Here is a 25704-nt window from a genome sequence, read left to right on the forward strand (position 1 = left end):
CTTTCCCTTTCCTTTCCTTTCCTTTCCTTTCCTTCCCTTCCCTTTCCTTTTCTTTTCTTTTCTTTCTTAAACCCTTACCTTCCTTCTTAGAATTAATGCTATGTACTGGTTCCAAGGCAGAAGAGGGGTAAGGACTAGGCAATGGGGGATATGGCTTGCCCAGGGTCACACAGCTAAGAAGTGTCTGAGGTCAGATTTGAACCTAGCCCTGACTCTCAATCCACTGAACCACCCAGCTGCCCACTATGGTTTTCTCTTTAAAGATAAAGACATTTCCTTGCTTGACTTCTGTACTTTGTGTAAAGCCAACTGGAGGAGATTTCAAGTTTACACTCACTCAGTGCTTCTGTAATTGAAGCTCTGAGGGCTATTAAAAACTGAGGAACCAAAAAAAAAAAAAAACCAAAAAAAAAACTGAGGAACCCCTTTGAGTCATTTTATGCTTCACAGCGGTCCGTCAGAGGGCATTCTCAATTGGCTTTTCCATTTGTCCTGGGAGTCTAATATTTCAGACATATAGTGAAGGGATTAATGAGGTAGAAGTAGGGTATTGTAGAAAGAATCCTGGATTTGGAATCACTAGACAGGTTCAAATCTAGCTGTATGACTTTGGATAAGTCACTCAACTTCTTCAAAGAGCCCTGGCTTTCTCCTCTAATACTTGTGCTATAGCTACCTTGTGCACACACATACTCACGCACACACTCATGGCAAATCTTTATTAGACTGTAAGCTTCCCAGGGCAGGAGCCATCTCCCCATCTGGGACCTAGCCATACCCAGGGGCTGCCTGTCCAATATCTGCTGCGAACTGTACTCACTAGCAATGGACTGTTCAGTGATTCTCATGCAACAAGTAAATCTCAATTCACTATATTAACAAGAGGTCTTCCATGTAGTCACTTCTTGTACCTTAATTCAAACCGCAGCCCTGACTGGCTGGTTTATCCAGCTGCTTTCAGGCTTTCAGGGGAGCAGAGTCCTCATTCATTTCTGGGGAAGGAAAAAGGACAAAGAGCTTGTTCTCTCCCAATGGATCTGGATTGGAGTAAACAAGGCCTGAGCAGCACACCCAGGGATCCAGGGAGCTCAGGAGCTCCACCTCACAGCCCAAAGACTTTAGCACTTGTTGTTGAAAGAGCTGGCAGAGAGTACCTGGTTTGGGTCCTAATCATGCATGGGACAGGCCCAGACTTGCAGCCCCCACCTCTCTTGATGCCTTTGTAGTCACCTAAGGAATTATTTTCCCTCTAGCTCTATCTTATCAAATCCCTAGAATTTAAAGGATTGGCAGGGATACCGTCATTTTGCTGGTCAAATTATAGTGGCAGTCAATTTGCCAGCTTGGGCTTCTCAGGGCCTTATCAGACCTCCCTGGTTACCACCTGAGTCAGAAGCTGCTGGTCTTTTTTTTTTTTTCCAGATACCTTCAACTGTCTCTTTATTACTGTGCTTTTCTGTTTTTTCTGAAGAGGGCTTCAGCTTTGGTGAGATGGTAAGCAGCTGAGGCAGTCACAAAGAAATGTGCTCACTGGAAAAGTGGGACTTGGAATAAGGTGATCTCTAGTTTCCTTCCAGTTCTTAAATTCAGATTCTATAAAGGAAGACCATCTCTTCTACTTAAAAAAAAACCCACCAATAATTCTTTTAAGAGTTTCCCTGAAGTTTTTATACTTAATTTATATGCTTTCATCTTGATGTATTCCTTTTTTACATATGTTTATATTATTATATTGCTATATTTATATACATTCTTATATTTACACAGTATATTTGCTGTATAATGCTTTCACTGTATTATATGCCTCATAAAAATTTGTTGACCAAACAATAGACACTTTTATAGAATTTGTCATCTGATTTTTATTTAAGTTTCTTCCCTACCTCCACCTCGATAACTCCTACATCTCAACACAAGAGCAGGAAAGGGCAATGGGTAAACCAAATGCCAGAGAAAAAAAGTGAGAAGCTTCCAGATAACTCAATAGAATGTTTAGAGGAAGATATTCTGGTTGGTTGTTCTAGGAAATCTATAGACCTCAGAGGGTTAGAATAATAAACAGGGACCTGAGATAGGTCCTTCTTAGTAGGCACCACCGGCTTGGTGAAGATCCAAGCTTCTTCCTATGTTTTCATTATGACCTTCAACAAGGATACACCACCTACTTGAGGAAAACCCGGCCCTTTCCCCCCAACTCCTTATTCTCCCAATCCCCAAGACATTCAGTCACACTAGGCCTAGTGAACCAGGTATTTTATTCATTGGGAAAGAGAACCAACCAGTATAAAAAGTTTTTAAAAAACCAACATGGTGATAAAAATTCCCCCCATCTCCACATGTGAGCCCCTCAGTTCTTCTTGGCCTCCTGGAAGAGCTTAAGCAGAGGCTCATCAGCCCTCAGGGCAAAAGTGAGGGTGCGCTTCTGATAATATTGTGGGTCATATTCCAGATTCTCAATCACATCAGCCAGCAGGTGTGCCCTCTCCACCCCTGAGCCAGGTGCCTCAAAGCCCAGGGCAGTGAAGTGCACGTGAAGGTGATAATAAGAGGGCTGGTAGTGCAGGTAAACTCGAAGCCGGTCTTCCCTCACTTGATAGCGCTGCTGGATGGCCTCCTGAGAAAAGAAAGGAGTCCCAAAGACAAAACTTGAGTCCAGTCCAATCTCCTTCCCAAAACACCACACAGAATGAGAGGCTTAGGCCAAGAGGCCAGACTTTATCACTGCCTCTCACTTGTCATGTAAAGCCTACTTCCCTATCAGTTCAGAACATGGAAAGCTCCAGGATTTCTTGGTTCCTAAAGATCCCTGAGACCAACACCTTGTCCTTTTCTCTGATTATGACCAGACATTTTCCTCCTCCTGCTGCAGGAAAGGGAGTAGGTTGAAGGAATCTGTGCCCCCAACTTAATCTCTGAACCCGAAGGAAACAAGGTCAGGACCAAGCTAGGAATTAGAAAAGCTTAAGCAGCAGAGGGTGGTGGAGGGGTGGCTGAGGGATGCGAGGACGGCCCGAGGGCCAGGGAAATCTGAATTTGGCTTCTTTGGTAGGCAGGAAGCCCTTTAATTTGGTTCTAGATGAGCTCTTAGTGCTGAGATGGGTTTTAATTAAGACCTCAAGTTTGGAAGATTGCTTGCCATGGAGGAAGGGGAAACAGAAATTGCTGAGGAGCCTTAACAAATCGTTGGTCACTTCTGGAAAGCCTGCCGGATACACGTTCAACCACCTTTAGACCAGTCAGGAGTTGAGGGCTAATGTACCCAAGAACTGGCTAAACCTACAGTAACCTACTGCTCCTAAGTCTCATCCTCCAAATGTACCCTCAAGCCTCCTGTACTTACTTAGAGGTGGAAGAGACTTGGCTTTCCCAATTTGGGTAAATTTTAGAGAGAGTCAAGATGACTAGAAGACCAGAGGGCAAGGGGGGAGCTCCCTCCCAGAGACACACTCGGTCAGAGTTTTTGGCTCCAGGGGTTAGTATCAGGCTCTCTATGAGACCGTCTGCCTCTGGGATGGAGAGAAGAACTAACATGAGAGTTTGAGCAACGTGGGATGGAGCTTGAAAAACTATTAGAATCTGGATGGAGCCTGGGGAACAGGGTGGACATCAGCCTGCTGAGTGGGTGGGAATGTTTAGACAATGAAGAGGCCAGTCTGGCCAGTGCCAAAAGCTCGAATTACAGAGCCGCAGGAGCCATGCTTGGATAGTCAGGGCAGAGCTAATTACACGGAGGGTATTTCATGCCAGCCAAGTTTAATCTAAGGGTGGTGCACTAGGGATGAGCTGGTGGTGGGCTCCTAGGGGAAAGCTATATGCCAAATGGACTCTTGGGAAGGATGAGAGGAATGATCTAGAGAGAATGAAGAGCCAGACCCCGGTGGGGCTCTGAGGCCTCTGGAGTGGCTCACCTGCCCCTCTTGCAAGATGTTCCTGAGTAGAGGTAAATGTTCCCCAGTCAGCTCTCGTAGAGACTTGATCCCCCGGCGATGGCAGATGGCAATCAGGTAGAGGTCATCCAACTACAACGAGGGAGGACAGGTAGTGATCAGGCCCTGATTCACGGACTCCTTGGCTTCCCACAACCCTAGGCCCGGATCCCTGGCCCCTGACCCATCAGGAGCAGCAGTGGGTACCTTGAGTTAGACACACTGCTTTTCAGACACCATCCATTCCAGGGGTTTTATCCTAGTAAAACACGAACATACATATATCATGGCTTTGAGGAGGATGCTATGATAAACATCAGTTTTCTAAATCTTTCAACTCAAGGAGGTAAGATTAAAGGTCTTTTGGTTTTTCTGTGGGGTAAAGCTATCTGTGTTAACTGCATATATTTTCTTTACTGTAAATATCACCAAGAAGTCAGCTATAACTTGTGAGCTAGGTGTTGGTGCTGGCAACAGAGCCCTGGACTTAGAGTGAGGAAGACCTAATTGTGAATTCTGCTCAGACACTTTTCTGCTATCTGACCCAGGGGAAGTCACATAATCTCTCTCTTTGCCTCAGTTTCCTCATTTAGAAAGTAGAGATATTAACAGCACCTACTTCATGAAGTGAATACACAGTATTGACTCCAAGAAGGAAGGTAAGGGTTTAAAAAAAAAAAAAAAGAATCAATACTAAGTATCATTTCCGAGGCAGAAGAACAGTAAGGGCTAGGCAATGGGGGTTAAGTGACTTGCCCAAGGTCTCTTAGCTAAGATGTGTTTGAGGTCACATTTGCAGCCAGGACTTCCTGTCTCTAGACCTGGCTTTCTATTCAATGAGCAGCTCCATTAGCTATTACTATTATTTTCCTCTGTCATTCCTATCAGGTCCCTGGGATAACATTTCTGAGCTATCTTCATTCCTATTTATGAATAGTGTCTGAAATTTTGTGGTACACCAATTTAAAGAAGCAAAATCATCAGCGAGCTCCTATATCACAGACTGAATTTTTTTTCTACTTGTAGCCAAAAAAAGCCTTTCCCCACCAGCTCCCCAAAGATCAGGGCCATAGACTGGCTCAGAAGTGTGGGGGAGGTTTCAACACCAGCATACAAGAAGCCCAACTATGGGAATATTCTTTTATTTTTTATTTATGTTCCAACCAGTTTTTAATTTTTTTTCAACTTTTTTGCTGACCAGTGAAATTGTCAAGGGTCTGAGAAAAGAAAGGACAAAAAAACAGAATGACCATGATAAAATTATGAATGGAAAATCAATGGAATAGTCCCATATATTTGTGATCTTATCAATGTGACATTCCCTTCAACAATGCAGATTGAAGCCTAACCATCCTATAGGAATTTCATCTATTTCTTCCTATAAATCTACCTTAGGAGAGATTCATCTGATATCTTTATGTTCTCTTGACATAGTTGTATTCTTTTTCAGTTGTGTCCTTTCCTTGTGACCCCTTTCAAGGTTTTCTTAGCAGAGATACTGAAGTAGTTTTACCATTTCCTTCTCCAGCTCATTTTACAGATGCAGAAACTGAGGTAAACAAGATTGAGTGACTTACTTAAAGTCATAAGGCTAGTAAGTGTCTGAGGTTAGATTTGTACTCAAGAAGACAAGTTTTCTGATTCTAGACCCAGTCCTCTATCCATTGTGCCATTATGGGATTATTCTAAAGGGCTCCCAGGTTCAAACATTTCTGTCTCTGGGGGTAAGTACCAAATGACCCTGCATATCTCGCTGCATTAATTCAGGTGGTAAAGAATCACCCAACTGAATCCCTTGGGGTCCTAGATCCAAAAATACAAAATGAGCTTTCCCCCTTGATTGCCTGAGGCACACCTGAGCAGCAGCCTCTGTCCTGCTTCCTTCCCTTCTCTCTGCCTGTACCTTAGAAGGCAAAGTGATTTGACCCTCTACTTAGACCTGAAAGTCCCTGACTCAACTCATTGGAATATGTCCTCTGCCCCCGCACCCCTCAAACCAAGCCTCAGCCTTCCCAGATTGTGCTCAGAGAACCAAAGTGACTACTTTGGCCATTTAAGAAATCAAGGAGCAGCTAGAAAAGAAAACCAAGTTTCAAACTTGGGAGGAACTGAATATTCTTGCCGTGTGGGCATGGTTTTTTTTTAGAGCTTCTATTTATCAACTGCCACAGTGCTCCCAAATAATAGCTTTTATTTTGGATGAATGCTGCTGACAAATGCTAAATATGACACACTGAATTACAGCTCTTGGCTCCACTGCCATGAAATGGGGCATAGATCCTGATGTTACATGTCAGTTTGGAGGCTGAATCAGGTTGTTAAATGACTTTCATCCAATGGGAGTGCAGGTGAAGAAGGTGGAAGTGAAGAAGAACAATTCTATAGGAACCACGCCAGGGTTCTCTAGAATGTGCCGACCTAAAGGATGGCCCCTATAGGTCTCCAGGGAGGTCACAAGGTTGTCAGGTATTGAGAAGAGACAAGGAATCTACATGGCAACTCAGATGGTGGCAGATTGCCTGAGGGAAGCTGGCATCATCAACCTCGTTCCATGGGACTGAGTAAGTTTACCAGAGACTGCATGGCCAAAGCACCACTTTCCCAATGGGAGGAAGGGGTGGGAATACTTATTGACAATGCAGTGATACACCCAAAAGAGTTCAAATGGAGAAGGGATCTCACTTGTCCATCAATTAAAGTTCCACTTAATACTGTTGATTGTCTTCAGTTTTCAGTGAGGACCAATGACGATAGGGAATGATATCCTGACCCGTGTATAAATTGGGTTTAAGTGAGACAGAGTTGCCCAAAGTCATTAGCCCCACTCGCTCTTTCAGAGGCAACAAAGTTTAAGGCAAGGCCGAAGCCAAAATGACTGGCGAGAGCTTAGGATGCAGTGGATGACCCTTGGTTTCTTCAAAGTCTAACCAAACTCTAAGTGCTCCACAGTGCCAGTTTCTGCTGTTTGCATGGATGACCATTAGAACAAATTGTTCTCATCCACCCATTCTACTAGAGAAGTCTTCATATGTCTGGGGGTAGACATTCCCCTTCCCCTAACTCACCAACGGGCATGTAGCCCATGGGTCACCTTCAACCTGGTTTAGTCTGCCTGCCAAGATGGTGTCCTAGGTGTAGCTTCTGTGTATACTACATCTTCTTGGAGCCAAAGGTAACAGCTGGGTGACAGGAGGATAAGCAGCTCTGAAAAGGGTTTAGCCATCCTTTGCACCAGAGGTGCTAGTCTTCCCTGAACACATTCTAACCAACCACAACCCCCAGTTCTTCCCAGATTTTATCCTGTCTCTTTTTGACTTCTTTACATTCATAACCATCATCCCCCATGGCTATAACATTTTCCTGCCACATTTGTTTTCTGATGAGCTCTTTCTCTTCTTTTCAAAGACTAGGGCAGGTGACAACTTTGATGACATTTCCATGCATCCTTCTGACTATGTAAATTGAAGAGAAAATTAGATTTGGAGTAAGAAGGGCTATATTTAACTAAGGGCTATATTTAACTAGTCATGTGGCTCTGGGCAAGTCACTTAACCTGTCTGCCTCAGTTTCCTCATTTGTAAAAACACTTTACTACCTACTTCACAGTGTTGTTATAAAACACTATAAAAATGTGAGTTAATGTTCTTTCTTTCACCTCAAATTTCTCATGGATCATTTGGACCTCTCCCTTAGCCTTAACTATCTGTAAGGCATATGTTGATTACCCCCTCCTTCCTTTAAGCATGCCCTTAAACCTCATTCAGAAGTTCCATGATGTCCCCCCCAAGCAGTATCTCTGCCACCCCTATCAGAAACAAGAAAGACAACATGTCCCTGGTGTTGCTCTGCTTCTAATTCTTATGTCCTAAGAACCCTGTTCTCTTCACTCTGTCCAGAGTAAGTGCTAAGGATTGCTTTTCATCTTTGTAACCTCATTGCCTAACAACTTTGACAAAGTAGGCAAATATAAGTTTGGTAAGTCCAAACAGAAAGAGTAAATGGAAGCTACATATCCAGATTTCCTTCAGGAGATCATCTGGCTCCCCTCAAAGGAAGTGCCTTCTCATACTTAAAATAATCTGGATACACTCCATTTGGGGGAATGGAAAATCCTTTCTGGGGAAGGCAATCTTGAAGGCAAAATTCAGTCACTCCTCTTCAATCCTTTAGTCTACACTCAAATAAAAGCCAAAATGTGATTGATCCCCTTGCCCAAGAGATAGGTCACTGACTATGTTGAAGATTTAAGAAGTAAATATATGCCAATTACAAAAGAGATCATATTATCGATGATACAATCATTGTTGATAAGAAGCATTTTGATTAAGTCGGCTCTTCTAATCACAACCTAAAATATTTTTACCTTCCTGGTTCCCACTAAGGATGATGGTAGCTGAGAGCCAGATGAAATTCTGAAATTCTCTGTGTGATTGAGTGGTACATGAGACTTGTGGCACTAGAACTGAAATAAGAAACATTTTAGCTCTGGAACCCTCAGGCTCAAACTCAATCAGTGCTTTTAGGGGGTGGGAAGTTTATGTATGCTTACTGTCAAACTTTTGTTCAGACTTCAATCTCCTACAAATCATGAGATCTGAATCTTCAAGGGTCTTGTGATGCTGAAATCTCTCTCACATCCACTACCTCTCCTCTACCTTGTGACTTTGCCTTGAATCCCAGGCCTTTCGGAAATGTGACCACATAGGGAATGCATGGGGAGGGTCAGGAGTTTTGTAGAAGCTGATTGTTGAGCTAAACGGAGTTGTCCTGGGGGCATTTGTGGCACAGGTGTTCTTTGGCTCAGCAGCTTCCTCTCCCACCCGCTCCCAAAACGGGTCCAAAGCCAACTTAGGCTTGTCTGCTGGCAGCTCTTTCCTCCCTACTATCCTAATTAACACCCATAGGCCAAGGTAAAGACAAGGAGAAGACTCTAGCCATCGAGGGCAGGCAGGTGTTCTCATCATCTCTTGACCAAGATGGGGTTCTTTTCTTTGATCTAACCTGATTCTAATGAATTACTCAGGATTTTAGTGTCTGGAAAATCCCTTCAAAATTCCCACCATACCTCCCAGGCCACAAATGCCTAGAGGTTGCACAATCCCTTCTAAGTAGGGTCCCTGCTACCCTTAACAGAAACAAAAAAGATATCCCTTCCTTGATTCTCTCCTTCCGATTTTTAGATATCTTCTAAGAACCAAATTCTCTCTACCCTGTCCTTAATTGTACTCTTGAGGTGATAGGAGAATGTACAGAGATTAAATATACAACTGAAACACTCAGTTAAGAATCAGAAAGCCTGAAAGTACATAGAGGCCAAAAAAGTAAAAGGGAAGGAACTAATGGAGAAGAAAAAGGACAAAATCCAATCTGGGACCCATGACAAGGCCCTGATATCAAGATCACAGAAATTAAACAGGCTCAGTCCAACAGAGAATGATAAAAAAAAAAAAAAAAAAAAAAAGGGATTCATAATATTTACAGAGAGAAGGAATCACTCATTTCCAACTTCTGACCTAGCTCTTCCCCATTCCCCAGGTTGCTGAGCCCCCTATCCTGATGCTATCAATCACCACTTCGTTATTCCTCCTGCAGATTCTACAGAGATTTCAGTCTTTTCCTAGACACAAGATGTCATTGCCCATTATTACTATCACCAGGAAGATAGGGACTCACAGAAACAGATAAATACTAAGAAATATAATAATGAAAATATAAACTGTCTAGACAATAAGAGGAAGAAATAGACTTATCTAAATAAACCTATTTTAGAAAATAGAAATTGAACAGGCCATAAATGAACTTCCTAAAATGAAAAAAGCAACGAGACCAGATGAACTTATAGGTGAATTCTACCAAAATTGAAAGATTAACTAATTCCAATATTAAATAGATTATTCGAAATAATAGATAAGGAAGTCTTAAGAAACTCCTTTTATAAACAAATATGGTGCTGATACCAGAACTAGGATGAGCAAGAACAGAGAAAGAAAATTATAGACCAATTTCATTAATATAGATGCATACTCCTTCCTATTAAAAACACTGGAAAGTACAAGTATAAATGGATTTTTTCTTAAAATGATAAGAAGTATCTACCTAAAACCATCAGCAAATATTTGTAATGGAGATAAGCTAGAATTCTTCCTAATAAGATCAAGAGTGAAACAAGGAAACCCATTAACACCAATATTATTTAACAGTATTAGAAACGCTTGGGTGTAGCTAGAAGGCTCAGTGAATTGGGATCTAGGTCTAGAGATGGCAGGTCCTGGGTTCAAATCTGGCCTCAGACACTCCCTAGTTGTGTGACCCTGGGCAAGTCACTTGACCCCCATTGCCCACCCTTACCACTCTTCTGCCTTGGAACTAATACATAGTATTGACTCCAAGATGGAAGGTAAGGGTTTAAAAAAAAAAATTCCATATGGGGTCACACAGAGTCAGACATGACTGAAAAACAACAAAAATAAAGAGAAAAGAAAGCCTGGGTTGTTAATTGAGGCTGCTCCATACTTTTCATTACCTGAGGCTTTCCTTGGGGTGCCTGATCCCTAAGCCTATGAGAGTGAGCTGTGATTCATCCCTATTCCCTGGAAGCCAACTGAAACAGAACCACTTTGACAAAGGGGGGGGGGGGGGCAATGTCCAAGGCAAACAAAAGCTTGGTTGATGCAGGTTGTTGATAGAGGTTCTCCTGCAAGCGAATGGAAACTGGCACCTCTTGGTGGGAGCTGCACGGTTGATTAAGGAATCCTCCACATGGCCAGGATGTGATCATTGTACTTTTCATTAAGCACTGACTCGATGGGTGGGAGGAGGGGCAGAGCAGGCATTTGGCCAATTCTCCTCACCCACATTTTGAGGTATGACAGGTATGCACTCTGCCAGTTTTTCTTCCTGGCTTTGAGAACCTGGTGATCCACTTTGGTGATCTTCATCTGTTTGAAGGAGCCAAAGAAAGAAGGCAAGAGCTAAGGACTACCAGAAACTTAAAGTCAGGCAGCAGAACACAGAAGGACGTAGAAAAGCCCCAGGGGGGAAAAAATGCCTTACTTGTTTTTGATTCCACTTGAGATCAGGAATGAGAACAAAGCCATCAGAATGATCAGGGTTCTCAAATACAATCCGGTCAGCTTCAGCCTTCTTCTCCAAAATATTATACACCCACTAGAAGGAGAAGAAAGAACAAGAACTGTATTTGAGGTTGTTTTTTTTTTTTTAATGAATTTCCATTTTATTAATGGCAACAGGATGCACACACATTTGTTTAAAAACAAAATGAAACAAAAAACCTCCCTGGGGCCATGCTTCTTCATCCCAGCTAACTTTTTTTAATTACATTTTTATTTTATTAATCAACAAAAACCTGCTTCTTTTTCTCCCTCTTCCCCCTTTACTGTTCCCCTATCAAGAGATAGTTCCAAATTTCTTTCCACAATGGTTGGACCAGTTCACAGTTCCACTAACAATGCATTAATGTCCTGTCTGCATGAAACGACTATGTTTCCTAAAGACCCATAACTTTTTTTATTTTTTACAGCTGTTTTATTAAATAACTAGTTTATAAAGTGAGAACAATGGAGTGACTTATTGGGGGTAATAAGGAATTAGTGCCTGTATCACAACAGTTCCCCTCAATCATTTGCCTTGAAAAGAAAGGCAAGGCAGTGCACTAAACAGGATACAAATCTCAGCAGAGCTTGGTCTAAGTACAATACCCTAGCTCTTCCTGCTCATCTCATTCCATAACTTTAAATGACATGTCCATGGGCTGGTGTCCCCATCCAACTGGGTAAGGTAGGGGCTCTATGGTTTCCATTTCAACCATCATGTGTCCCCCCTCCACCCCACCCCCTACTAATCCATTTAGAGTAAAACTAACTTTAGGAGACAGCAAAAAATAACTATGATCAAAAAAAGAAGTTGGAGTAAGGAGAAAGTGACACAGACAGTGTTAATTGAAATTTGGGAGATGCCATTTAAAAGTATATATATATTTTCTATGGACACGTGGGGACCTTAAAACTATATTTCCTGTGGTCCAACGGGTTTCCTGTTTTGGATTACGTATTCAAGGTGAGGGACAGCTTTAAATAGGGGGAAGTGACTTTGAACTCCTCTCTTAGCTAGCAGGCGCGCGATACGAAAGGTAAAGATGGCTGAGGCGGCAATTTGAATACTTACAGGCGCGGTCTTATATATATTTTACCAGCCTGGTCATGGCTTTAATTAAAATACTAATTTCTATCATTATATCAGTCTTTATTATTTTTAATCTTAAAACAGAGAGAGAATATGTGGATTCAAATCCAAAAAAATGCTAGTGGAGGAAGGGAAGACTGTCTCTCATGTGTAGTTCTACAGCAGACCAGAGAAAGAAACTAAGGAAGGATCTCCAGGCATACACTGCAGGAATTCTGGGACTAATGATATCAATGCTCTCTGCTGCCCTGAAGAAATCCCTGGGTCCTGGGACTGGATTCTTTTATTGGAGTTACATTAGCTATGGTTCCCCCTCAAATTCAGTCAAAGGTTGCTTTCTAGTGTGTTGTAGTTATCCTTAAAACTCTTCAGCTCTAGGAAGTGCTTAGCTCTTTTACTCTTCTGGCTGGAGGGCAAATAGGTGACCTAATAATTGCTGAGGAGGAAACTTCAGGAGATTATGTTAGATCCTTAGCTGCCTACTGGTGCTGACACTGGGAGATTCCACCTCTGGCTTTGATGAGGCAGCCAGTTCACTCAGTGCTTCCTGATAATGTAGATATTCCATCTGGCCAAAGACTCCAGTTCCAGACCCTGCTGTCTCATAACCATCTAGCCAGAGTATCAATGAGGGCCTTTTGGATACCCTTGAAAGGGTACTTGTGTTTTGAAGCTCCAACAGATATGATCAGATGTTCTTGGCCATCAAGGAACAAGGATGCCGGCCTTCCGAATGGAATGGAATCTCAGAGGCATGAATGGCATCCAATGCTTTCATTCTGTATAGGGAGTTGTAGCAATGTTGATTTCCTGGTGTCTCCAGCTGTAAAAGTCTGGCATCATCCTCTTCAAGAAGCTAAAGTTCATACTTTACAAACTGGACCTTTGTGAAGATATGATGAACTCTCCCCTTGCCTATTTTTAGCTAGTCAAATCGTGAACTTAAAGTACCCCTACTTACTATTAAGTATGAGAGTTCACAAGTCACTAGAATAAGTGACAAACTCCAAAGGCCACTGCCCCACCCCACCTTGGGCAATGCTAAGCAAACTGATTAGACGGCCATTGGTTTCTGTGAAGGAAGAGTGACTGGAAGTGAAAATGATATGGAAAAAATGGGTATAAAAAGAGACCAACACAGTCTAACATTCATTCCTTTCCTGGCTTCTGGAGAGATTAGTTCTAGCGTTGGCTTTCTGGGCAAGTGGAACTCTGGCTGAAGATACCACTGGGACTTCTGGTTGAGGATTACCAGAAAATCCACATGGGGAAGCCCCTGTAGGGCTAAGCCTCACTTCACCAGAGAAGGGCTGGTAGGATTATTAGAATCTGTCTCTTTATCTACATTTTCCCACTTTCACTCTTTCCACCTCTTTGTAAATAAAGCTGCTAAAAGTCATTTTGACTTAAGCTATAATGTTTTTTTTTAAATCAGTGACCACAATATTACTTTAGAATTCTTATATTTAGCACAAAACCTAAATTTAAACTCTTACACCTTGGATAGTGGGATGTCAATATCTTCCTTCAGATCCTTAGGAGCATTGTGCCCCACAGGGTCAGGTCTTGAGGGTCTCTTTGAGACTTCATAGCAAAATGCATTATCTGCCTCTTCATAAAAATGAACAACAGCACAAATACCAAGCTCCCATAGGCTATCATCAGCATGATGTTCACCCCAGGCAACCAGTTCCTGCTGGATGCCATGGCCTCCCTCCAGCTTTGTTAGCTCAGGCTCCATGGTAGTGATGGCCCCAGGGTTCCCTGGTGCTTCCTGGCTACTTCCTTATGGGAGAAGCCAAAGCTGGGCCTGGTCAGAAAACATGGTGGCCAGCAAAAGCACCTATAACTTTTTGCTATCTAGAGGACAGCCATTCTGCATTGGGCAAATTCTTTGCTTCCTCAGAAGGGAAGGGTATAAGGAGGAGGAGGGAGAGGGAGACAGAGAAAAACAAAGAAAACAGAACAAGAGAGAAAGAGAAAGAGGGATAGAGAAAGGCAGAGGGAAAGAGTATATAAACCATAACTTCGAAGACAGCTAAGCTCCACAAAATCCAATTACAGGCTTCTTGAAGTTAAAGTCCAGCTCAGAGGTTGGAAAATGTTTCTCCCTCTAAGAGAGATATAAAATCATCATTGGTATAATTATCACTAGGATCAAGCCCAGCTCCAACAGGGATCTAGATGCTTCGGGTTCTACTTAATGCTTTCTCTATACTAATTCAGGCTAAAAAATATGGTCTTCCTACCCCAAAAGCAAATGTCTGCCTTCCAAGATCCAAAAAGGGAAGGAGGCAAGGCTGGTCTTTGGAGGCAAGGTTCTAGGGGCATAAAGTCTGGCAAGGCACTTGGTAGCTTAGGGAAGCTGGGAAGACTGTGCTTTCATTCTCTCCCCAACACTTGCTTAAAAGAGAATGTGGCAACCTTGTAGGTACCCATAGTTTGTAATCTGAAACTCAGGTAGGGTAGAAAAGGGAAGAGAAAGAAGCCTTGAAAAAAGTGATTGCAAAAGACTGTTAAGTTCCGGATAAAGGGAAGCTGGATGCCAGAAGGAGACAGGCTGGCTACAAAGTGTATTACAGTAACCTTGGTGCTTAATGTGCGTATATGGCATGTTGTCTTCACATACTGATAAAGGTATGTGGGTAGGAGAGGAGAAAACAGGGAAGGAATGATGGGTTGGGGCTTATGTTCATCATAAAGAAGGAGAGGGAGCCACTGTGACCATGTCCCCTTTGGGTCCCCCATGGGCTTCTGCCTTCATTTCTACTGCTATAGGCTAAGCAGCATGACATATAGGGCTCCCCAGCTCTGGGGGTGAATTCACCACCCAGATTTGTCCATCTGTATCTGCCTCAGTGGCTGTGCTGGTCAGTTGCAGCTTGAGAGCTCTAATAAGGGCCAGTGCCCAAGGTCACACAAATGAGCTCTGTATCAGACATGAGTAACCCAGCTGGAGGTGGCAGCCAGGCAGGACATGATAGTGAGGTCAGAAAACCTTTAGGCTCTTAAAGCAGCTGACTTTGGCTGGTTCAGCGAAAACCACCATTCCTGTCTCAGGGTCTCAAGAAAATCTTTTCCCAAATTGGTATAGAAGTCCCAGGGACTTGCTCAAATACCCCTCTTTTCCTTCCCCTACTTCTACTTGCTTTTTATATACCCTTGGTACCAAGAGTCAGAATTCCCAATCCCAGCCCAGAGAGAGGGAGCTGGGAAACCAGAGACAAGAGTAACTGAAATCACATTGCAATATGCTTCCACCACTAAGCAATGAACAATTCCCAAGGACCAGTGGAAGGAGAGGGGAAAGCAGCTGCCAGGATTTAGAGCTGCTAAACCAAGCAAGCATATGGAGAAAACCACACAATCCTCTCTGAGAGTTCTTTCTCCATCAAAGCCTGGGAATGTCACCAACAAAAGACTTAGAGGGCCAGATCAAAATCACAGTTAGGGTGGCAGAAAAGCCGTAGCTGGAGTTATGCAGAGGTAGTTCCACATAATGGATTTTTCAAAACAGGCTCTGCATGGATAGTGCTTTAGAAAGGCTTGTCTCTCATGCTCTGATATTCAGGGACAGAAAGTGTTGGGGGCTGGGTCACAAAGCAAATGTGGTGTATTCTTTTGGCATCTGCTCACCACAAAGAAAGGATACTTCAAGGGAGGAGACTGGTTCCACTTCCAGGGAGGGCTTTGTTTCTGAGCTGGTTCAGAGTTAGCTTCCCTACAAAAAAGAGATCAATGCCTGAAAAAAGTCTTGATCTGGGAAGGAGTCCATTGGAAGTGCATGGACTGTCCTTGTCAGCAAGGAGGTCTCAATTCTACTTTCCACTTTCTCCCTATCTTGGATCTAGTACCCACTGTTAACTAAAGGCAGGGGACTCATCCTTGCTCCTTCTAATAAACAACAAGATGGGATAGGGAGAACTTTTAAAAGAAGGGACAGTTTAGGGGCAGCTAAGTAGCACAGTGGATTGATTGCTATGCCCAGAGTTGGGAATACATGAATCTGAATCTAGCTTCAGACAATTCCTAGTATGTGACCCTAGGCAAGTCACATAAGCCCGCCCAAGCCCCTACTGTTCTTCTGTCTTAAAAATGATACTAAGACAGAAAGTAATGGTTTCAGAAAAAAAGAGACAGTTCATTTTAGTGGGCCAAGGGCTGAATCAGGGCAAAATTACCTCCTCAATTGAGCTGCTTCCAATTTCTGTTAAAAAGAATAAAATAAATATAATGCTTAGAAAACATAAAATATTTAGAAAGACCTAGAAATGAGGGGATTGTGAAAGGTGATGAGGATGATGCTTATATTAATCAGGTTTAACTTCAAATAGTCACATAGCCAAATTCTGAGCAGTGATTCAATTAGACAGATTAGGGCCAAGCTGAAGCTAGGATCTCTTGGCCAAATAGTCTAAGGGCTGAAAGGATATTCAAAGGATTGGGTCAACCTAAAAATTAAAGCAGTGGATAAAGACACCCTCTAAGGGAGAAACAATGCTCTCAGCAAAGGGATAAAGCACTTAAATATTTATTGAATTGAATATGCAATGATAAAGAAAGGAAAATAGATAGAAAACAGGAAAAACATTTCACCCTGAGCTTCATTTCCTGGGGACTGGTTTGCTTGAGCTATACCTAGGAGAAAGAGTCTGGATTAGGGTAAGCCTGGGAAATGGTTTCAGGAGGACCAACCATGGCAAATTCATCATAGAGATTTGGTCAGTTTGGGAGCTATATCAGTCATCTAAGTTCCTAAAATGGATATAAAGTCCAGTTGGGTCTGGGATCCTCAAAGTTACCGCCACTGAATTTCTTTTGTAAAATCACAGATTTAGAACTAAAAGAGACCTTAGAGGTCTCCCTCATTTTACAGATGAAGAAACTGAGGCCAGAGAAGTTAGATGGTTTTTCCTGGGTCACAAAGCTATAAGTCTCAGAGATAGGATTCAAACTCGTCTTCCTAATCTCAAGTCCAATGCCCTATCCCCTAGGCCATGTTGCTCTTCCTCTTTCTCCAACTCCCAAAGTTGGTCCAGAATAAGTCCAGCCCTGGGGGAAGGGCCTCATGAACTTCATTCCTATATCTATCTCTTCTGGGGCAGCTAGAATCACCTGGATGCTGAGGCTCTGTGAGTCCAGATAAGGTAGAGTGATGTTCTTGTAATCGTCCCCGGTCTCCCTGATCAGATGGAGGTCCTGGCGTAAGTACTTTTGCAGGTGCTTCTCTGTGGCAGGGTAAACCACAGTCGTCTTTACATCTGTAACCAAACCAAATGATTGGTTAACATAAGTTTCCTAGCCAAAACTCAAACAGGCTGCGAGGGCAGGGAAGGAAGGGACTCAGGAAGGAGAAGGTCATAAAACCTAGGAAATGGCCCATGCTGCCAGTCTCTTTAATGGGCCACAATCAGAAACTCTTGTTTTCTTAAACATAGTCTAAGTCCAGGAGAAGAGCTAAAGAGCTCCTGATTTTGGTCAACCTTTACTCACTCACTGTCCTTTTGAGCCCTTGCCTCTTCTAGAAATTCATCATAATGGTATAAAGTGAGACATAAAATAAGGTCCTGACCTTCAGCAATTATTACAGGTTCATTGGCCTAAGATAAAATTCCTGGGAGCTCCTGAGCTTAGTCTATTCTGGGGAAAAAAAAAAGACCCATCCTGTTTTCTTAAAATCTATCTGCCAGGCATCAATGAGAAGCAGCCACCTTCCTCTTTCACAATCCAGGTTCAATCCAACATTATTTTGTTGGGTAAGAGGTGATTTACCTTCCAATTGGAGAAAGTGCTTTGAGATGTCAGGAGGCAATGTGGAGAACCTATTTCCCCTATGTTAATCATTACACAGTTCTCTGCTAATGAGAAGTGAAAGGGATTATACTCTAGGGGCAATGAGTATAAAAGAACTATCGAAAACAGTTTGGGCTCAAAGAGAAAAAGGAACTAGGCCAAAAATGGCTAAGGCAAAAATGGCTTTTCTTCTGACCCACCTGGCCTTTTCTGTATGTTTTCCCCAATTGTGGGCCTCGGGAAGAATCCCTTAATTTTTTCCCTTCCAAACAATTATCTAGCAGTGGAATGAACCACTTCAGATCACTTGTTTGGTAGGTCACAACGAGAATTATGGTTCAGGTATGGGCAGGTTAAACTAAATTGTTTCTGAGGTCTTTTATTTCAGATCCTACAAGTCCTACTTCTGTATTCTAGTTTAGGAAAGTGGGAGTAAAACCTATTTGTACACACCCCCTTTGCATGTGGTAGGGCAGATGGAAGCACAGGTAGGCCTAAGCCTGTTTGATTCTTCCAGCCTGGCACTTAGACATACCCTTAAGCTACAAGCCTGCTACAGTTTGCTGTTTCTAAGCCTCTTAGGAGCAGAGAGCCACCAGGGCCAACTAGCATGTCTCTGTCTGCCAGAGCTTGTCAAGAAGCCTGCCTCAACAGGAAGGTACTGAGCCACCCACTACAGCAGGGAGAAGGAGCAACCTCATTTCCTTCTAGTTCCTTACCTCCACGGCTGCTCCCCAGTCCTTCTACCTCTCTAACAACACAGCACCCATCTTCTGTGCCAGGATTACCTGGGCTCTAAATCTCACTGACCCCTCAAAGGGCCTCTCCTAACTCCTCCACTTGGGTCCTATTGATTCCTGGTGTGCAGACCATGCTCCTTCCAAGCTCAGTCACATTTCAAATACTAAGCCTTTCCTAGATCATCATAATGGGCTGCTCTCGCAAGTGCCTGCTGCTGGTCAGCCTCAGCAGAGCACTGATAAGAATTCCTTACTTTAAGACAAAATATCAGTTGAGAAGGAGGGAGCTGTCCAAATCTGGTAGGCCCAATCCCTAAGACAGACCCACTCAGGAATTAGGATTTTGATTTTTCAGAAAGCAATTTTTTTTGTCTTATGTGTCAGAAACCCTGATAAGTCAACAAACTTCTCTTTGGCACCCTGCACTTGTGCCGTTTGAATGGGTGCCAGAAATCCTCACCCAGCAATTCCATTCAGGACAGGGTTGGCTGGTAGCCAATGCCCACTGCAAACTTGATTCTTGGCAGCTTTGTCCCCACACTGATGGGGCTTGGATGCATGGATTCAATCCCTGGGAATACTCTGCTTTGGGGTGAGCTAGGCTGGCAAGTTCTGGGCTCAAAACTGGTCATATCTGGTAACTTCTTTAGCTCATAAGCCTGCCCTAAGGGCAGATTAGTCCAATACCAGTTTTTCCTTCCTCAACCATCCATTCTTTCCTCTACTAGCACATTCTTACAGGGAATATTCAGATTTCTCTAACTTCAACCAGCCTCCCCCCCCTATAGCTTCCTTCCCACAAATAGCCTTAGAGAGAGAACATAAACAGCTCCAGCTCCAACTACTTTGGGAGAAACATAAACAGCTGGGGACATAATGAGGTGCTACAGAGATCAAGCACAGACACTCAAGGGAAGCAAGAAAGGAGGGAGGCCCTGCAGTTTATCAGAGAGCAAAGATTGATGAATCCCACCCGCAAGGAGCTTGCAAAGTGGGGGAGGGACAAGTAGGAAACATAGTAGGAGCTTCCTAAAGCCTCTGGACATCTGTCTTTGGTAATAGAATTGCAAGTACATATTGTGAGAAGCCAGGGATGAAGTAGGCCTGGTCATGAATGAGGGAAGAAGATTAGGAGAGAGGGAAGGAAGCTAATCTTGCCCTAGCCATAGCTAGTTTAGCTGCCTTGGATTCTGCAAATATAGGTGCTTTTATGACTGCTACCTTCATTCTCTTCCCAGAGTTTGGCAGCTCTGGTTCTTCCTGAGTGAGAAATTGGGCTGGGTAATGACTACAGGGAAAGCCAACTCTTGAAGACTGTGTCTCAGCTTCCTATGTATTTCCTACCACCATTCTGCAAGGCTTTCAGTTCCAGGAGAGGCAATGTTCTTTCAATTCCTAATCCAAAAGTTTTTATCATCTAATTAAAAAAAAGTCCAGAAGAGTGTCCAGATTCCACTATCCTCTTCCCTAAACAGACTACACCTAGAGGACAGTGTCCAGGTTTGGCCACCATATTACTAGAAAGCTACTGACATGTCAACAGGAAGCTGAGCAAGATGGCGAGACCAGAAATGAGAGTCTATTGAAGAAATTGGAGGTGTTGGTATGAAGATGAAACTTAGGAGAGAAATGATCCCTGTCTTCAAATATTTAAAGAGCTGTCACATAAGGAATTAGATGTGTTTACTTGGTAAAAGGAGGAGGAAATCACAGGAAAGTAGATTTCGGCTCCACATCACAATTAGAGCTGTACAAAAATGGAATATGCTATCCTTGGATATAGGGAAGTCTGTTCCTAGAGATCTTCTAGCAGATGCTACATCTTCTCTTAAGGAGGATGCTGTAGAAAAGAGAATCATGCTTTGAACAGGAGTTGGACTAAGTAGTTCCTGAAGGTCATTCCAAGGTAACAATTCTGAGAGCCATAATTCCTATTTAGGTTGACACCTTACCTAATGAATTAGGTAAAGCAAAGGAGCCTGTATATAAGAAGTTAGGTACAGAGGTAATCCCATTCTTTCTATGGCTCCTTCAACATACTTTTAGTTCTCTGAAGGCACTAGAGAAGGAGGCAAGATCAAAGTAGTAAAAAGATCAGGGTCTAATAAAAAGAGCACTGACTTGGCAATCAGAAGATATATTAAACACCTACCAAGTACAGAATAATGTGTAATGTTCTAGTTTGTTTAAGACATGATCCCTGGAGGCAGCTAGGTAGCTTAAGAAATAGGAGGTCTTGGGTTTAAATCTGGCTTCAGACACTTCCTAGCTGTGTGACCCTGGGCAAGTCACTTAACTTAATTGCTTAGCCCTTGCCACTCTTCTGCCTTTGAACCAATACTTAGTATTTGTGGGAAGCCAATAAGAAAATAGATAAAAATCTGAGACTCCTCTTTTGACCCCTTTTGTGATCCTTGTGATTTCTTGTTGAAAAGTATTGTGGCCTTATTGAAAAGCTTTAAGTTTTTATCAAACCTGAATTTAAAGGGTTAACACTGTTAACCCAACAAGGAATGCTGCTGCCTGGTATAGCCAAGGCCAAAATCTTAGCAGGGGACAATTCAACCCTGAGAGGGATACTCCCCAACTTGGCTTTCTGATAAGAAGCCAGTCAAAATCTAGCCTTGGCCTTGGTCTATTTCTGAAGCCAATGTTTTGTGTTTTGATGGGACATAATTTGTAACTTCTGTGCATCTGCAAAGTTTCGGGGTGGGGGGGGTTCTTTTGTGTGAAATGAGTCTTGAAATATATATAATAAACTCCATGCTCCTGGAGCCAGAGCTGGAAGCATGAGGTAAAGGAAAACTCCCTTGTCCCATCCTTATTTCCTTATCAACTAAACTGTCCTTATCAGATTATCAGAGATGATAAAGAGATCTGGACAAGTATTCACTCTAAGACAGAAGGTAAAGGTTGCAGTGAGTAGGAAGTTGAGGTAGTAATATCTATTAGGAGGCTATTGAAATTGTCTAGGTAGGTGAGAAGAAATGTCTGTAGGAGACTGGCAAGGGAACACAAAATAGTTTACCTGGAAGATCTTTATTCTTATTTTAATTTTTAATTTTTATTTAGAATATTTTCCCATGGTTACACAATTCATGTTTTTTCCCTCTCCCTCAAAACCCCCTACCCCCCGTAGCCAACAGGCAATTCTACTGGGTTTTACATGTATCATTGATCAAGACCTATTTCCATATTATTGATAGTTGCACTAAGGTAGTGATGGGCAAACTACAGCCTGCAGGCCAGATGCAGCCCCCTGAAATGTTCTATTGACCATGCAACATTATTCCTAATCTGATGAATACAATGAGTAGGATACAATACAATGAATCTTCAAAAGAGTTGCCTTAGAAACAGACTGACAGATAAGCATTTCCTTTCCTTTGGCCCCCTCTTTAAAAAGTTTGCCCATCATTGCACTAAGGTGATTGTTTAGCGTCTACATCTCCAATAGTATTCTCATCAGCCCATGTGTTCAAACAGTTGTTTTTGTCTGTGTTTCTACTCCTCTGAATGTGGATAGCATCCTTTCTCAAAGGTCCCTCAGACTTGTTCTAGATCATTGCGTTGCTGCTAGTAGAGAAGTCCATTATGTTCTATTGTGCCACAGTGTATTGGTCTCTGTGTACAATGTTCTGGATCTGCTCCTTTCACTCTGCATTAGTTCCTGGACGTCTTTCCAGTTTACATGGAATTCCTCCAGGTCATTATTCCTTTGAGCACAATAGTATTCCATCACCAACAGATACCACAATTTGTTCAGCCATTCCCCCAGTTGAAGGGCATCTCCTCATTTTCCAGTTTCTTGCCACCACAAAGAGTGCTGATATAAATATTTTTGTACAAGATTTTTTTTCCTGTGATCTCTTTGGGGTACAAATCCAGCAGTGGTATGGCTGGATCAAAGGGCAAGCAGTCTTTTAGCACTCTTTGGGCATAGTTCCAAATTCTGGCAGATCTTTAGAGAAGGGAGAATTTATTACCAAACCAGAGATAGAGTGTACTACAAGATGTAAAATGAATAATTTTCATTATTTTAAATTAAAAAGCTTTTGTATTAACACAACTAATATAACCAAGATTAGAAGGGAAACAATAAACTGGGAAAAAAATTTTATTACAAATGTCTCTGATAAAGGTCTAATTTCTCAAATTTATAGATAACTAAGTGATAAAGGTCTAATTTCTCAAATTTATAGATAACTAAGTCAAATTTATAAGAAATCATGCCATTCTCCAATTGACAAATGGTCAAAGGATATGAGCAAGTAATCAAAGCCACCAATAATCATATGGAAAAAAATGTTCTAAATCAGTGATGGGCAAATTTTTTAAAGAGGGGGCCAAAGGAAAGGAAATGCTCATCTGTCAGTCTGTTTCTAAGGCAACTCTTTCGAAGTTTCATTGTATTGTATCCTACTCGTATTCATCAGATTAGGAATAATGTTGTGCAGCTTGATAGAATATTTTAGGGGGCCACATCTGGCCCGCAGGCTGTAGTTTGCCCATCACTGCTCTAAATCACTCTTGATTGGAGAAATGCAAATTAAAACAATGTTGAGGTACCACTTCACACCTATCAGATTGGCAAATATGGCAGTAAAGAGAAGCGGTAAATGTTGGAGGAGATGTGGCAAAATTGGGACATTAATGCATTGTTAGTGGAGTTGTGAACTGATCCACCCATTCTGGAGAGCAATTTGGAACTATACCCAAAGGGCTATGAAACTGTGCCTACCCCTTGATCCAGTAATACCACTCCTGGGTCTGTATCCCAAAGAGATAATAATAAAGGGCAAAGGACCTACTTGTGCAAAAATATTTATAGCAGTTATTTTTTGTAGTAGCAAAGAACTGGGTTGAAAGATTGAAAGATTTTGGGGGTGTCCATCAATTGGGGAATGGCTGAACAAACTGTGGTACATGTTGGTCATGGAATAGTACTGCACTATAAGAAATAATGAGCAACATGATTTCAGAAAAAGCTGGAAAGATCTGTAGGAATTGATGCAAAGAGAAATAAGCAGAACTGGGAGAACACTGTACACAATAATAACAATATTGCATGATGATTATTGTGAAAACTTGGTTACTCTCAGCAATGCAATGATCTGGGACAATCCTGAAAGACTTATGACAGGAAATGTTATCCCACCTCCAGAGAAAGAACTGTTGGCGTCATCTTTTACATCAATGTTTTTTATAGTTTTATTTTGGGATTTTGGTTATGTATGACTTTGTTCTTATAACAATGACCAATATGGAAGTATGTTTTGCATGACAATAAAAACAAAATTTTTAAAAAGAGAGAGAGGCAATAGCAAGAGTATAAAGGAGACAGAAGACAACTGGTGGTCTGAGAGTTCAAGAGAATTGCCTTCAGGAAAACTGGTCCTCCTCTAGCCTTGCCATACCCCATATCTTCCACTGACTAGTTTCAACGAGGACTTGGAAGCTCTCTCTCCTTGTTGGATGCTGATCTACTTCAACCCTACCTCTCTCTGAAATAACCCAGAACCCCACTGTACTTCAACTTTCAATGACCAAAAATCACTGTCAAGAACTGTCTGCTGTGCCTGAAGCTGAACCCTCTTGTTTCCCCTAATTAGAATATGAGATCCTTGGAAGCAGGAACTTTTAAAATATTTTATTCTACTTTATTGTACTTTTGAAAGTGAAAAGAAAAAAAGGAAAAAGGTAGGAAAGAGGAAAGGAAGGAGGGAGGAAGGGAGGGAGAGAAGGAGGGAAGAAGGAAGGAAGAGAAGGAAGGAGAGGAGGGACTTTCTCATTTTTTATTTGTATCTCAAAACTTACCATGGGATTTGGCATAAAATACTTATATACTTTCCCAATCCATTCTATTTTGAAGAGATGAAACTGACAGGAATTGAACATATCTTAGATATGAAAGATGAGGGATAAAGATTTCAAGACAATACTAAGGTTTCTAATAGAAGAGATTGAGTAAATAGTGGCAATATAGACAGAAAAGTAAAGCTAGAGGTATAAAAAGCTTAATTTTGGATATGTTGAATTTACAGCAATGGTGGGACATCCAGGTGAAAATGTACTAGAGAAAGAAAGATATGTGGAGGTCAGGGCTGTAAGATATAGATCTCAAATTTGTTAGCACAGAGATGGTAGTTAAAGCCATGGAAGTAAATGAGATTGGTTAGGAAGAAAGAGCATCAAGATATGGGCTAGTAAAGGAAACAAACAATAGTTGGAGAAGAAGAAAACCAGAAAAAATGTTTCTGAAGACAAGGAAATAAAGAACATCCAGAAGAAGAGAGTAGTCAATGATAACAAATATATACAGATGTCAAAAAAGATAAAACTTTTAAAAGGCCAGTGAACTTGTGATTAGGAAGTTATTCATGACATTTGAGATAGATAGCTGGTACCAGGGATTGAGAGTGGGTTATAAAGAATCAAAGACTAGACTTATTTCTGTCACTAACCTGGTCACATCAATTCTCCAGACCTTGGCTTACATATCCATAAAATTAAAAGAACTGGATTAGGTGATTTGAAAGGTACATTCTAATCCCAAACTCAGATAAGATTATATGACAGTTACTAAGGATAAGGGAATGTATCTAGACAGATTTCTTTCTCCCCTTTGCTCTGTTCCACAGGTGAATACAAAATTAACCTGAGAAGGGAAGGCAGTGGCAACTGGGGAAGAGACCTGGAAGATGGGATGTGAGCCAAGTCTTGAGGGAAGCCAGGAAGCAGAGGGGAGGAGGGACAGAATCATGGAAATAAAAGACATTGAGCACAAAGGTACAGAGATGAGAGATAGAGTTGTTCTATTTGAGGAACTTCAGGGAGGCCAATGTTGTTGAATCACAAAGTTCATGGAGGGGAATAAAGTATAAGATTACAAAGGCAAGGAAGAGGTCAGGTAATGTATAGCTTTAAATGCCACCCAGAGAACTTTAGATTTCATTCCAGAAAAAATAGGGTGCTAATTGTGTTTTTTTTTTAACATGGTTACATGATTCATGCTCCACCTTTCCCCTTCAACCCCCCCCCCC

General features: G+C 42.0%; 1 protein-coding gene and 1 pseudogene across 1 annotated transcript in view; both read right to left on the reverse strand.

The window, feature by feature from the left end:
• Window positions 1-2235: 2235 nt before the first annotated feature.
• Window positions 2236-25704, reverse strand: part of DCPS (decapping enzyme, scavenger) — a 44745-nt gene continuing 21276 nt past the window's right edge. The window contains exons 3-6 of the mRNA XM_044666171.1: window positions 17244-17389; window positions 10980-11093; window positions 3909-4019; window positions 2236-2614 (exon numbers count right to left, since the gene is read on the reverse strand). Of these exons, the coding sequence (XP_044522106.1) occupies window positions 2348-2614; window positions 3909-4019; window positions 10980-11093; window positions 17244-17389 (638 nt within the window). The 3' untranslated portion in view covers window positions 2236-2347. The remainder of the gene's footprint in view (window positions 2615-3908; window positions 4020-10979; window positions 11094-17243; window positions 17390-25704) is intronic.
• LOC123238919 lies at window positions 12453-13835 on the reverse strand (annotated as a pseudogene).

This window comes from Gracilinanus agilis, chromosome 3, assembly GCF_016433145.1.
Source record: "Gracilinanus agilis isolate LMUSP501 chromosome 3, AgileGrace, whole genome shotgun sequence".
Taxonomy (NCBI): Eukaryota; Metazoa; Chordata; class Mammalia; order Didelphimorphia; family Didelphidae; genus Gracilinanus; species Gracilinanus agilis.